The sequence below is a fragment of the Halichoerus grypus genome, chromosome 7 (genome assembly GCF_964656455.1).
Source record: "Halichoerus grypus chromosome 7, mHalGry1.hap1.1, whole genome shotgun sequence".
Classification (NCBI taxonomy): Eukaryota; Metazoa; Chordata; class Mammalia; order Carnivora; family Phocidae; genus Halichoerus; species Halichoerus grypus.
Genome location: NC_135718.1, coordinates 128,687,132 through 128,702,765, shown reverse-complemented (window position 1 = coordinate 128,702,765; position 15,634 = coordinate 128,687,132). Strand labels below are relative to the sequence as shown.

Here is a 15,634-nt window from a genome sequence, read left to right as displayed (position 1 = left end):
GTCAATCCTCTTGTATTCAGGCTTAATTCACCACTTCTCTTCCCTGTTTACTCAGTTTTTTATGAAGTTGATTTTAGTTATGTGTGTTCCATACCATAACTGGATAGCAGAAACAGCTGTTAGGTGGAATTTGATACTGTATTGCAATAAGCCAGTAGGACTGAATCCTCAAGACACCATAAAAACTAATTTGTTGCAGCTAATAACTAGGTTGCTAAGCAGCCATATTTTGCAAATAATATGTGTGATGCTTTCTTTTCTTTTTTTCAGTGTCTAATTTAGGCTTTCTAAACTATAATTTTTCCTTATAACTTCACTATAATTTTTCCTTATAACTTCAATCTTTCAATGCAACAAAACAAAAACCTTAATGTTATTTGTCTGTATAAATTACTATGAAAATGTCTAGGTTCTGTTACAATTAGATCTAAACTCTAGTATCAGAATCCTTCATACTCTGTCCATACTTAAAAAATAATTTATGGAATCTACATGAACTTAATTTTGAATGATAAACTGAAATGATTTACATGCTTAGTAGATATTGGTTATATTATACCTCCACCCCTAATTAAGCTTGCTTATTTATTTATTTATTTTTTACTTTTAAGATTTTATTTATTTATTTGAGAGAGAGAGAGCGCACAAGTGGGGGGGGAGGAGCCGAGGTAGAGGGAGAAGCAGATTCCCCAGTGAGTGGGGAGCCCCAACATGGGGGGCTCCATCCCAGGACCCTGAGATCATGACCTGAGCCAAAGGCAGCCGCTTAACCAACTGAGGCATCCAGGTGCTCCTAAAGAGAAAATTAATTTCAGGCTCTTCAGCTTGGATTTAAGGGTATCTAGACTGAAAGGTGCTGTTGGTGATGTTGCCTGGGAGGTTGCTATACAAAGTGACACTTACTTGTATACTGGCTTCCTGTTGGAGAATGCTCTGAAGGTATTTTGGGAGGCCAGACTGAAATGTATGAAGTTGAGGGGTCCATCTTAGTTAGCTAAGTCAAATGTAAATGATACATTTACTGTGCTAAAGTGAATACCTAATGTTGCTGTGACCTAAATTTCATGCTTTGGGGTTCACAGGCTAGTAAATGGGGGCAGATGGAAAGGATTTTTCTTTGAGGGATAATAAATTATTCATGGACAATAGCTTAGAAAATAATGACTAGTAAATACAAAAATGCCACCATCTCCTCATTGGTATTTTCCACATTGATTTTTTTTCCCCCTCATATTGATTGATGTTTCTGATTTGTTGTAAGTAACTTGCCCTAAATGGGACCTCTGGCCATGGTTCTCAGTTATTAAATTGAGGAACCTTTGGGGCTTGATTCTGGACCACAGAGATGAGTGAACCTGTGCATTTGGGGACTCATAGTTTAAGGGGAAAGGCAGAGAATGTTTATACAGATAATGGCATGGTGGTGTGGTTTGACAGTGGTATCAACTAGGAGACTGACCCATTAACTCTGTGGAGAATTAGAAAGGACCCGTAATGACCGTTTGAACTAAAACTTGGAGCTCTGATAAGGAATATTTTTGGCAGATTTGGGGTGGAGGGAGTACTCCAGTAGAAGGGATTGTGCTCATGTGGTGTGGGTAGTGGTCTTCAAACTTCTGACTATATCTGAACCCTGAATGGCAGGTTACAACACATGTGGCCGATCTTCACCCCCAGAGTTTCTTGTTCTGTTGGTCTGGGTGGTGCTCGAGAATTTGCATTTTCAACAAGTTCCCAGTTGGTGTTGATACTGGTAGTCCGGGAACTACATTTTGGACAACCACTGATGGAGAGAGATATATTGAAAAGATATTTAATTTTCTTATTTCATAAGTTCAGTCTGAGGATTTGTGTGCCTAGAGCAGTATAGTTTTTTTAAATTAAAACTTCATTGAAATATAGTTGACATATATCATTAGTTTCAGTTGTACACCATAGTGATTTGACAATTCTATACATTGCGAAATGCTCACCACAGTAAGTGTAGTTACCATCTGTCACCATACAGAGTTATTATGATTATATTCCCTATGCTCTACTTTTGTCCTTGAGACTTACTTATTTTTATTATTTTTTTTATAACTGGAAGTTTGTACCCCTTAATCCCCTTCTGCCCATGCCCCCACCCCCTCCCCTCTGGCAACCACCAGTTTGTTCTCTATGTTTATTACTCTGTTTCTGGTTTTGTTTATTTGTTTTGTTGTGGTAGATTCCACTTAGAAATCATGGTATTTTTCTTTGCCATATTTCACTTAGCATAATATAATCACTCTCTGGGTCCATCCATGTTGTTGTGAATGGCAAGATTTCTTTCTTTCTTTCTTTTTTTAATGGCCGAGTAATATTCCGTTCCGTATTTATACCACATCTTTATTCATTCATCTATCAGTGGACACTTAACGTTACTTCCATATCTTGGCTGTTGTAAATATTGCTGCATTGAACACAGGGGTGCACGTATTTCCACAGTGGCTGCACCGATTTACATTCCCACCAGCAGTGTACAAAGGTTCCCTTTTCTCCATATTCTCGCCAAGACTTATTTGTCTTTTTGATATTAGCCATTCTAATGTGAGATGATCTCTCACTGTGGTTTTGATTTGCATTTTCCTGATGATTAGTGATGTTGAGCATCTTTTCATGTACCTGTTGGCCATCTGTTTATCTTCTTTGGCAACATGTCTATTCAGGTCTGTTTTTTAATTGGATTATTTATTTATTTATTTATTTGGTGTTGGGTTGTAGGAGTTCTTTATTCTGGATATTAATCCCCTATTGGATGTATCATTTGCAAATGTCTTCTCCCATTCAGTAGCTTGCCTTTTCTTTTTTTTTTGTCTTTTCATTTTTATTGATGGTTTCCTTTGCTGTTCAACAGCTTTTTAGCTTGCTGTAGTCCCAGTAGTTTATTTTTGCTTGTTTCCCTTGCCTAAGACATATCCAGGAAAATGTTGCTAAGGCTAATATCCAAGAGATTGCTGCCTTACTACAGATGTTTTTTGAGCGGGTGGTGGGAAAAGGGGACTTGTTAGAGGGAGGGAAGTTTGAGGCCTAAATCAAGATCTCTTTATGGGATGACGTACTTGAAGAACAGTGGAATTTCATTAATTGGTGGTAGGAGATGCTGTTTTGGTATAATAATATTAGAATATTCTTAATTATAGTTATATTTAGATGTGTCCTAATCCTGAGTATAGATAAATTTTTGTAGTAAAAGCCATGTTTTCAGATACTAATCAACCCTCATAATCTGGGATGCTACTCCATCTTGTGGCAGAATTGAGTAGCTCTCTGATTATTTTACCGTAATTCTTTTTTGTTAGCTCACTTTTAATTGGAAGAAAGCTTCTCTTTCTGGAGAATCATCTGATAGTCTGTGTCCAGATTGTCTTTCATGAATGTCACTAAAGATCCCCAATTTCTGTCTCTTTAGGTTTACCGAACTAATCAGTGTGCTGGGGAGTTTGTGATTACATTTCCAAGAGCCTACCACAGTGGTTTTAATCAAGGTTTTAATTTTGCTGAGGCTGTTAACTTCTGCACTGTTGATTGGGTATGTAATTATGACTTAGTGAGCCTTTTCAAATGTATTGTTTTCCTGCAGAAATGGCATATAATACTTTAAAAGCTTTCATGTGTGGTTGCTTAAATCTGTTGCTCCTCAAATGGCTGGTCTACAAATTGTTTACCATCTACAGTGGGATAAAGCACTTGGCACCACACTGTAAATCAAGCCTATACTAACTAAGCACACTGCTCGGTTCAGCTGATAAGTTTTTCTTCTGTAAAAGTTTGACTTGATGAATAAATGAGTGTTGATTTACATTTTGGGCAAAATTCAGTATTGTTGCAAACTCATAACAAAGAGTTCTATCTTAAGACTACACAACACTAGCTTAAATTATCTACAACACAGCAATTTTTAATGATGTATTTGGTTTTAGTTGTAAAGTAGAATTTTTATATTAGTATTAATACTTTTCATTTACATAAAAAGATTTAGTTTAAGTGTGTGATGTTAAATCTAATGAATTATAACCTTGTTTCAGTGCTTTACTAAGTAATAGTACTACCTGTATCTAAAATTATTTTCCATTATGTAGTTTGGAGCATCATTGTTCCCTGAAGTAGGTTTAACCACACCAGTTCAGCATAGTTGTTTCAGGAAATGTATAAATTCACATGTCCATTTAGATTGTACGTTATTCTGGACATTAATACATTGTTAATATATTGGGTTTTTAAAAAATGTCTTTATTTATTTAATTAATCTCCACACGCATTGTGGGGCTGGAACTCACAATCCCAAGATCAAGAGTTGCATGCTCTTTTGACTGAGCCAGCCAGGCACCACCCACCGTACATTGGGTTTTTTAAACTGCCTTTTAATTAAGGTACCTAATATGCCAGATCCTTGAGATGCAAAGATTAAAAAAGGCCCAAGACCTCTTAGAATCTGGCTATAGGGTTGATATATGTATTATGACCCAGAATATGATCTTTGGTAATTTGATAATGGTCAGGAGTCTTTGGAAATAGGAAGGAGAAAGGTGAATGTCACGTATTATCCTCTGTCTTTTGACACAGCTACCATTAGGCCGACAGTGTGTGGAGCATTATCGCTTGCTTCACCGCTATTGTGTATTTTCCCATGACGAGATGATTTGCAAGATGGCTTCCAAGGCTGATGTACTAGATGTCGTAGTGGCTTCAACTGTTCAGAAAGACATGGCCATTATGATTGAGGATGAGAAGGCTTTAAGAGAAACTGTCCGTAAATTGGTAAGGTTTCTGGAATCCCAATTGCATGTCTCTGGGTATTACTTAGTAAAATTCTTACACATGTTAATTCCATTTTAAAAAGTCTTTTCTTAGGCTAATTTCCTTTAAGATCCATTCTGATAGATGTGTGTTAATATCTCATTGTGGTTTTAATTTTCTCTAATGGCCACTCATTTACTGAACATCCTATCATGTATGTACATATTTACTCTTTGTACATGTATCTCTTTGGTGAACTATCTGTGCAGATATTTTCCCCCACCCCCTTTTTTATTGGATTATTGTGAGATTTCTATTCATTCTGTATACCAGTCCTTTATCAGATAAGTGTTCTGCAAATATTTTTTCCAGTCAGTGGCTTATTTTTTCAGTCTCAGAGCACTGTCTTTCTAATAGCAGAAGTTTCTTATTTTGATGAAGTTCAATTAAGCAGTTTCTTTTACACATCTTTTTTGTGGGAGGGGGAGGGCAGAGGGAAAGGGAGAGAATCTGAAGCAGACTCGCCACTGAGGTGGGCCTGGATCTCACCACCCTGAGATCACAACCTGAACTGACGAGTCAGATGTTTGACCGACTAAGCCACCCCTTTGTCTTTATGTCCTTAAGAAATCTTACTTAACCCAAAGTCACAAAGACCTTCTCCTGTTAGTCATCTAGAATTTTTAGTTTTAGGTTTTACATGTAAATCTTTAATCCATCTCAGGTAATTTTTATTTATGGTGCAAGGTGTGGGTTGAAATTACTTTTTTTGCATATGGATTTCTCATTGTTCCAGCACCATTTCTTGAGAATAATATTCTTTTTCCATTGAAATGCCCTGGCACCTTTGTTTTGAAATCAGTTCACCACATGTATATATATGGGTCTATTGCTAGACTTTGTTTTATTCTCTTAACCTATGCATTTATTCTCTTGCTCTTAACCATATGGTTTTGATTACTCTAACTTTGTAATAAGTCTTGAAATGAGGTAGTGTGAGTCCTCCAGCTTTGTTCATTTTAAAAATTGGTTTGGCTATTTTAGTTCCTTTGCTTTCCATATGAATTTGAGAATTGGCTTATAGATTTCTACCAAAAATCTTGCTAGGATTTCATTGGGATGCCATTAAATCCATGAATATAGTTGGGAGAATTGATATCTTAACAATGTTAAGTCTTCCAATTCATGGACATAGTATATGAACCATTTATTTAGGTCTTCTTGAGTTCTTTCATTATTTTGTAGATTGCAGCACACAGATCTTACACATATTTTCTTGGGTTTAAAATGATGTACTTTGGTTTTTGATATTATTATAAATGATACCTTAAAATTTTTTTATTTCAAACGGTTTATTGCTAGTATTTATAAATATAATTGATTTCTGTATATTGACTTTTTATGTCCTGCAGCCTTGCTAAACTCAATTGTTCTATTGGCCTTTTTTAGATTGTTTTGGGACAGTGGTATCTGCAAATAGAGTCACATTAACTTTTTTTTTTTTTATGTGACTTTTTAGATAGAATCCTTGAATGTTGGCTCTCTGAAGCCTGTTATGGACCAACAGCAAGCTTATTCACCTTCCCCTGATATTTTACAGTTAGGGAAAACAATGCCCAGAGGGTTTAAGTGCCTTACTAAGGTCTTACATCAATAATGGTAACTCGGTGGCTCAGTCGTTAAGCGTCTGCCTTCGGCTTAGGTCATGATCCCAGGGTCCTGGGATCGAGCCCCACATTGGGCTCCCTGCTCCGTGGGAAGCCTGCTTCTCCCTCTCCTACTCCCCCTGCTTGTGTTCCCTCTCTCGCTGTGTCTCTCTCTGTCAAATAAATAAACAAAATCTTTAAAAATAAATAAATAAATAATGGTAACTCAATTTGTGGAACTTTGAGAATTTACGTTTTTTTTCCAGATATGGAAACTGACAAATTAAAATTGGGCGAACTGTATATGATTCATTCTCAACTAAGATCCATAAAGTTGGTCCTTAATCTCATTTTAAGTAAAAATTGCAACCATTTTTATCTCGAAGTCCTTTTTAATGATCAGTTCCAGTGTATTTATTTATTTATTTTTAGATTTTTGTCAGAGTGAGAGAGCACAAGTAGGGGGAGCGGCAGGGAGAGGGAGAGGGAGAGGTAGGCTCCCCTCTGAGCAAGGAGCCCGATGCAGGAGTCGATCCCAGAACCCTGGGACCATGACCTGAGCCAAAGGCAGAGGCTTAACCAACTGAGCCACCCAGGCATCCCTGATCAGTTCCGGTTTAAAACCAAAATTCATTCATTAGTGGTTTTCTTACTCTCCTCTGTCTTTGTTGGTCCATGTAATCAGCAGGAAGTGAAGTGGTCAGAATAAAACAGATGGTTCATAAATTGACTTAATCAGATTCTGGCATTCTCATGGTTGGATTTGGATCCAGTTTTGGATAAGGAGAAAAGGTGGTCAGAGCTTGATCTTTCAGTGACAAAAGGTATATTGTAGGGAGGGCTCTCTAGGTGTTACAAACTGCAGTTGAAATTTACTTTTTAAGACCTCATTTTTCTTGACACTGTTTCAATTAGGAAATGATTTATTATGGCTTTAGTGTCTTGTATATATTTCTAACATTTTCAGATAAATAATATCCCTTTAGGTAACTTTGCATGTGAAAGCTAATTGACTATTCAGCATCTTCCCATCAATAATCCTTTCATGATAGTCTTTTCATCTTCTTTCCTTTTTATTTACTTTTGTTCTTTTTATGGATTCTCTAGCTACCGGTATTACTCTGACATCCTGTATAATATTTCCTCTGAAGTAGAAAGTATATACATTTCTTTTACTCCTTTCTTTTTTTTTTTTTTTTAAAGATTTTATTTATTTATTTGACAGAGAGATAGCAAGAGCAGGAACACAAGCAGGGGGAGTGGGAGAGGGAGAAGCAGGCTTCCTGCCGAGCAGGTAGCCCGATGCAGGACTCGATCCCAGCACCCTGGGATCATGACCTGAGCCGAAGGCAGACGCTTAACGACTGAGCCACCCAGGCGCCCTTACTCCTTTCATCTATACCCAAACTATGGGTAGAGCCAATTTGGAGTAGAATAAAGAGCAAATCTCAATAGTTTACAGTCCTATTAATAAATGTTTTCATACTCTGATCAGAATGGCCAAACATAAGGATCTACCTTGTCCAAAAAGAGGTTCTTCCCCAAACAAGTGAGGTAGTTTACCTGGCCCATATTTGCTAGGTCATTGTTACTTTTACGTATTTCAAATCATGCACTTCTATTTTGGTAAGGCTGCCCCTACTCCCCTTTTTTTTTTAATTTTAAAACTCAACTATTGCGTGTTTGTGTTAGGGGTTGGTGGATTATATTATCCTTTGGAGATCTCTAAAGTACACTTTATTCTAGGGAGTAATTGATTCGGAAAGAATGGATTTTGAGCTGTTGCCAGATGATGAGCGTCAGTGTATAAAATGTAAAACCACATGCTTCATGTCTGCCATCTCCTGTTCTTGTAAACCTGGCCTGCTTGTTTGCCTCCATCATGTAAAAGAATTGTGTTCCTGTCCTCCTTATAAATATAAACTGAGGTGAGTAGGAAGAATGGTCTTTTTCTATGGAAAACCCTAAATCCTTAATGAAAGCTCAGTGACCTTTCTGTTCTAGGATTGAAATACTGAATATAAAATGTAAGATTTTCTCCAAACCCAGATATCTCAAAACTAAGTCTGCTATTCTGTTTCCAGGTATAGATACACTCTGGATGATCTCTACCCCATGATGAATGCACTGAAGCTTCGAGCAGAATCTTACAATGAATGGGCCCTGAATGTGAATGAAGCTTTGGAGGCAAAGATTAACAAAAAGAAAAGTATGTGTTATACAAAATGTGGCTTGCTGATTGGCAAATTGGGACTGATTGTAATGTAGCCACCATAGTTATCAATGAACAGATTACTTGAAATAACCTGACTTTGTCCTTGTTTAGTTCCCCTGTTTAACCAGGTTTATGGAGTGTAAGCAGAGAAAGTTTTAAAGCCATGAGTGGATTAGGCAGATGCCCTTAGAGGAAAATCTTGATAGATGAATTGTACAAGATCATGTTTTTAACAAAGATCATATTGTTAGGAAATGGAATAACCTTTACACCTCTTGTCTCAGAAACAAAAATTTCACGTTTTATATGGAACCTTAGAAAAACATTTTTAAAATGTTTTTTAAAATTAATATAATCCACCAACCCCCAACACAAAGGAAGCATGTTATTAAATTAGGAGTTTCTGGTTTATCACTTTTCAGTGCTAATCAAAGTCACAGTTTCTGTCTCTTGTTATTACCTTGAAAGTCACAACTTCCTTTCCCATCACTTACAAAGTGCAGGAGAAAGGACTGGTCTCTGCAACAATAAGAGATCTACATTTGCCTTGTTTTGACAAGTCCATTGTTTTCCATCTCTGAAACATTTCCACATTTTTTTAAATATTTTTTTTTAAAGATTTTTAAAAATTATTTATTTATTTGACAGAGAGAGAGACCGCAAGAGAGGGAACAAAAGCAGGGAGAGTGGGAGAGGGAGAAGCAGGCTTCCTGCTGAGCAGGGAGCCCGATGCAGGGCTCAATCCCAGGACCCTGGGATCATGACTTAAGCCGAAGGCAGACGCTTAACGACAGAGCCACCCAGGTGCCCCGGAAACATTTCCACACTGAAGAGCAGCTCTAGGCACTTGTGTTTAAAACACTCTAAAGGGGCTCCTGGCTGGCTCAGTTGGAAGAGCATGCGACTCTTGATCTTAGGGTCATGAGTTCGAGCCCCACATTGGGTATAGAAATTATTTAAAAATAAAATAAAACTTAAAAAATAAAAATAAAACACTCTACCCTTAGCCAAAAAATAAAAATTAAATGAGCAAATTTAAGATTTTATTTATTTATTTGTTAGAGAGAGAGAGCACAAGCAGGGGGAGCAGCAGAGAGAGAGGGAGAAGCAGGCTCCCCGCTGAGCAAGGAGCCTGATGCGGGACTCGATCCCAGGACCTTGGAATCATGACCTGAGCCGAAGGCAGACGCTTAACCAACTGAGCCACCCAGGCATCCATCCCTTAAATGAACAAATTTATTAATGATCTAAAACATTGCAAATATAAAAGCAAACTCTCCTTTTGTATTTCATACCACTCCTAATAAACATAATGATCACAGAAAAAATGACCTTTTCTTTATTCCTAGGCCTTGTCAGCTTTAAGGCTTTAATTGAAGAATCTGAAATGAAGAAATTCCCAGACAATGATCTTTTGCGTCACCTGCGCTTAGTCACACAGGATGCAGAGAAGTGTGCTTCTGTTGCACAGCAGCTGCTTAATGGCAAAAGGCAAACTAGGTATGTACTTCCGTTTGAGTTTGGACTCTTTGGTGACTAAACTTGGGAACCTGTTGTGAGTAGTTTTTCCTTCTGTTCAGTATTCCTGTGACATTGAATCTGAGAATGGTGAATATATCATATTCTCATGGCTTCTTTGGGACTTTATCTTTATAGATACCGATCTGGTGGAGGAAAATCCCAAAATCAATTGACAGTGAATGAGCTCCGACAGTTTGTGACACAGCTGTATGCGCTTCCATGTGTCCTTAGTCAAACACCTTTGCTAAAGGTAACACTTAGGGATGTGTGGGGAAGTACTTTGGTAATCCTCTAGTTTGTAAATAAATTCAGTTGACGTGATTAAGTCATCTTGGGTGGTTAATTTGTACATTTATTTGCAGATGTTTTTAATAATCCACTGAGTGGTGTGTGTGTGTGTGTGTATAAAGAGATTATAACAGGCCTACAAAGGAGAGATAAAGTTGGAAATTTTTACCTTAAAAGTAACCACCTGCTACTCCTTGCAGTTGGTAAAAGGTCTGTTATAGTCACTTCTTTTAGCTGTCATTTGGCTTATATATTACCTCATTTGCCCATACTATTGCTAAAATCCTATGAGATGGAAGAGTCACATTGAATATGTATTGAAGATTCTAAAGAATCCAATTACTGAAATTACTATTTTGATACAACAACCTGTGTTTTTTTAGGATCTCTTGAATCGTGTAGAGGATTTCCAACAGCATAGCCAGAAATTGCTCTCTGAGGAAATGCCCAGTGCTGCAGAGCTGCAAGACTTGCTAGATGTCAGCTTTGAATTTGATGTTGAACTTCCACAGCTTGCTGAGATGCGTATCCGTCTGGAGCAGGCCCGTTGGCTAGAAGAGGTGCAGCAAGCTTGCCTAGACCCCAGCTCCCTTACATTAGATGATATGAGACGTCTCATAGACCTAGGGGTGGGTCTGGCCCCATATTCAGCAGTGGAGAAAGCAATGGCCCGGCTTCAGGAACTGCTTACAGTGTCAGAGCACTGGGATGACAAAGCCAAGAGTCTTCTCAAGGCCAGGTAAAAAAGCAAACTCACCTCTCTCTCGGGGAAGGTTGGGTAATATGTTCATCTTAGAGCAGTAGAGCACAGTGATTGGCATGTGACCGATGTTCAAAAGCTGCAGTTGTACATGTAGAAAACATGTAGAAATAGTTGAGATGTTTGGGGCTGCTTTGGAACTTGAGTAAAAGAGTATTAATTTTCTTCTTTCTTTACTGATTGAGAAAGGAATGATTCAAATGGAATTGCCTTTTCTAGAGTTGTTTTAATGAAATTTCTTTGGACCCCAATGATACCATCTTTGAGAGAAGAAAAAGTTTTACAAAAAAGTGAAAAACTATTTAAACCCACAATTAATAAATAAGTTCCCAAGGAGTCTTACTGACACCGTTCTGTAAAATGAAGATAGTGCCAGTAATTACTAATAGGAATAGGAATGTACATTTTTGCTGTTCCTTAGTAATTCAGGACACCTTGCCTGTGTTAGAGAGATTTGATTGGACTCAAGTAAACCATCTGAGGGGAGAAAGATCAGCCCCTCCCTAATTTTGCTTTCTGTCTAACAGATCTTCATTGGTCCAGTTGATAACATAAAGTACAAGAAAAAAATACATGGTTACAGACATTCTTTTGTAATCCTAAAATAGTGGTCATTGAGCAGAGAGCATATTTTTTGATCCTATGCTTTTGGTATGTTGATACCCTAGAGAATTTAAATTTTCTTAGTGAAACGATAGGAATCTTGACAGTGTATGTAGTTCAACACAGTAAATTATCATTAAGTTACCTAATGCAAATGAAAAGTTTGTGGTTATAGCAGCATAAAATCAGGGATAAGTAAAACTTAAATGTTTCACTGGGTCATTTCCTTTATCTTAGATGCTCTTAAGTTTTATGCAGACATTTGAAACTCAATTTGGTATCTAGTAGTTATTGACGTTTGAAAAAAATTTATTTGCTATACTGAATTTCTTTTGAAATGGTTTTTCTAGCTTATTTAGTGAACCTTAAGAAAAATGAACCACCATATAAAATGTTAAGTAGTTCTTACATTTCATTTTTGTAGACCTCGGCATTCATTGAACAGCCTTGCTACAGCAGTTAAGGAAATTGAGGAGATCCCCGCATATCTGCCAAATGGTGCAGCTCTGAAAGACTCAGTGCAGAGAGCCAGGGACTGGCTTCAGGATGTGGAGGCCCTGCAGGTTGGTTTAAGAAAAAAATGTCTCGGGGCGCCTGGGTGCCTCAGTCGGTTAAGCATCTGCCTTTGGCTCAGGTCATGATCCCAGGGCCCTGGGATGGAGCCCCGCATCAGGCTCTCTGCTCAGCGGGGAGCCTGCTTCTCCCTCTCCCTGCTTGTGCTCTCTTTCTCTGTCAAATAAATAAATAAAAGAAAAAAGAAAAAAATGTCTTGAGTGTATAAGTGCATCTATGAAGAGTAATAATTTAATAAAGGGTACTATGTTGGATTTCACCATACAGATTCAGTCTTTTAGGTTGGCCAGATTAATAATTTTATTCAACCTTATGTAAATGTACTTACCCATCTATTGTCCTGACCAGTTGGCTCAATAAAGTTTAGATAATTCAACCAACTTTTTCTGGGAGCTTGGGATCCTCTTAACAAACTTGAGTACTTGGTTAAGGATTGAAGATAAAGTATGGGCGCCTGAGTGGCTCAGTCAGTTAAGTGGCTACCTTCAGCTTGGTCATGGTCCCAGGGTCCTGGGATTGAGCCCTGCGTTGGGCTCCCTGCTCAGCGGAGAGCCTGCTTCTCCCTCCCTCTCCCTCTGCCTGCCGCTCTGCCTACTTGTGCGTGCGCTCTCTTCTCTCTGTCAAATAAATAAATAAAATCTTAAAAAAAAAAGGATCGAAGCGAAAGCTAAAAATGGAAGTTGTGGGGGAAAGGTAGTTTCTGATCTTTGAGTACAGTTGTCTCTTGTTGGCTTTTTAACAACTTCAAGTACAGACAATCAAGAGTAGCAGATTTAATGAATCTGGTTATATGATTATAAGGCGAAAGTAGGCCGGGGCCTAGAATTTTTCACCAAGTAGTGACTTTTTTTTTTTAATTTAAAGATTTTATTTATTTATTTGTGAGAGAGAGAATAAGAAAGAGAGAGAGCATGAGACAGAGGGTCAGAGGGAGAACGGACTCCCTGCTGAGCAGGGATCCTGATGCAGGACTTGGTCCTGGGACTCCAGAATCATGACCTGAGCCAAAGGCAGTTGTTTAACCAACTGAGCCACCCAGGTGCCCCTCACCAAGTAGTGACTTAAAGTGCCTCCCTACCCCTACAAAAGAAATGAAACTTAACAAGTTCCAAAGTAATTAGCACTAAGTATATATGGTGCTATGTTTGATGTCATATTTAATGACTTGCCTATACGTTAAAAAAGAGTTAGATTCAGGGGCTCCTGGGTGGCTCAGTCGGTTGAGCACCTGCCTTTGACTTAGTTCATGATCCCTGGGTCCTGGGATTGAGCCCCGCGTTGGGCTCCCTGCTCAGCGGGGAGTGTGCTTCTCCCTCTCCCTCTGTTCCTCCCCCTGCTTGTGCTCTCTCTCTCTCTCTCCCCCTCTCTGTCAAATAACTAAATAAAATCTTTAAAAAGAAATTAAATAAAAAACAGTTAAATTCACTTGTAGCATTATTAAGGTACAGACAAAAGGCATTCTGTGATTTACACAATTGCAGCTGGATAACTTCATTTGAAAAGTGGTTGGTGGGGAGTGTCTTCCTTTATCTTCGTAATCTTTGTAAATCAGTAGGTCTTATGGACCTATTGAGAAAAAAAGATCTTTGAATTATTTAATGTGCTAGGTTTTTAAAAATTTATCTCATTCTTGAGTCTCAAGTTCTGTTTTGTTGAAGCCATCAGATTCTAAGAATAAAAAATACTATCTGGTTTTCTGAATATTTGTCTAATTTTAAGTCGTGGTAATTGATTAATTTTGCTAACAAGAAATGCCAAACCAGGCAGATTTAGCCAGATGTTTGCAACAAAACATCTGGTCATCAATTCTAGTTAAGAGGGAAGAGAGAATATGCTGTTGTTTGATAAATATTATTACTTAATTAAGGGGTGACCCCAGCTAGCCAAAGAAAAAACCAAGGGAAGTATTTACTGTGTACATAAACTTCCTTAATGGGAGTTTTAGATGCAGGCTCTTGTTAATGATGGTTGGAACTATAGTTGATTAGTTTTAATCGCAGTCCCCCTTTTTACTTATGATTGGTGGCAGCCAGAAAGGCAAGGTGAGGTCATTGCAATAAGGAGAGATGAGCATGTGAAGTCAGAAAGAGGACATATTTCTGGGTAGGCTTGCTCTATTTATATTTTGTAATGTGTATACTACTTAGTACTGTGTTTTCAATAGTGCCCACAAGGACAAAAAGCAAGTTTTGCTCCATTCCTGAAATAATAGCCTGGCCTTTACTTGCATCATATACTTAAGGACTAATGGAGAGATGTGACTAACAACAAGGAGCCTCTTCATATTTAGTGGATTATGTATTTTACAATGTTACTCAGTATTCTGCTTTACACATAGGTAGCATTCCATTTATTTCTAAATTAAATATTAAAGACAGCATGTATTTTGTGAGTCACTTTAAGTGTCTCGCAGAACATTTACACACTTACAGTTCCAATCCTGTAAGAATAAATACCAAAGGGGCGCCTGGGTGGCTCAGTTGGTTAAGCGACTGCCTTCGGCTCAGGTCATGATCCTGGAGTCCCGGGATCGAGTCCCACATCAGGCTCCCTGCTTGACGGGAAGCCTGCTTCTCCCTCTGACCCTCCCCCCTCTCATGTGCTCTCTCTCTCTCTCAAATAAATAAAATCTTAAAAAAAAAAAAAAAAAAAGAATAAATACCAAAGGAGTGAAACATCAAGTTCCTAGTCTATATTCAGTTTTCCCCAATTTTCCCAAAAATTTCCCTTCTGGTTGTTTATCTAGTCCACCACCACATGTTGTACCTTATTGACATATGTCTTTAAGTTTCTTTGAATCTTGTGGTGTTTTCTTCCCTACCCTACTTTCTTTCATGTCACTGTCTAGAATAGTTACCCCGTGGTAAGTTCTACCTTCTGGATTTGTCTGGTTATTTCCTTGTGGTATGTTCTATCTTCGGTGTTCCCTCTAAATTGGAAGTTAGTTTCAAAGAGTTGATGGATTGAAGTTAAATATTTTTTACTTAGAATAATAACAAAATATCAGGTGATACTATATACTTTGTATGGCTTCACATCAGGAGACACATTTTGATGACCTGCTTAGTGAAGCTAAGATTTACCATTGTGTTAGAGGGACACCAGTGCTCCCCACACCCAACCTAATGTTTTTATTCTTCTTCCAGTTTGGGTCTCTCATTCTCAAAATGTGGTGCCAGGGGCGCCTGGGTGGCTCAGTCGGTTAAGCCTCTGCCTTTGGCTCAGGTCATGATCCCAGGATCCTGGGATAGAGCCCCGCATTGGGCT

At 38.1% G+C, this 15,634-nt stretch overlaps 1 protein-coding gene across 3 annotated transcripts in view; it reads left to right on the top strand.

The window, feature by feature from the left end:
• Positions 1 to 15,634, top strand: part of KDM5B (lysine demethylase 5B) — a 77,240-nt gene that overhangs the window by 48,360 nt on the left and 13,246 nt on the right. For all 3 annotated transcript variants that reach the window (XM_078078274.1, XM_078078275.1, XM_078078276.1), the window contains exons 13-20: positions 3,434 to 3,553; positions 4,588 to 4,782; positions 8,154 to 8,335; positions 8,492 to 8,616; positions 9,972 to 10,122; positions 10,279 to 10,393; positions 10,815 to 11,170; positions 12,219 to 12,357. In XM_078078274.1, the coding sequence (XP_077934400.1) occupies positions 3,434 to 3,553; positions 4,588 to 4,782; positions 8,154 to 8,335; positions 8,492 to 8,616; positions 9,972 to 10,122; positions 10,279 to 10,393; positions 10,815 to 11,170; positions 12,219 to 12,357 (1,383 nt within the window). The remainder of the gene's footprint in view (positions 1 to 3,433; positions 3,554 to 4,587; positions 4,783 to 8,153; positions 8,336 to 8,491; positions 8,617 to 9,971; positions 10,123 to 10,278; positions 10,394 to 10,814; positions 11,171 to 12,218; positions 12,358 to 15,634) is intronic.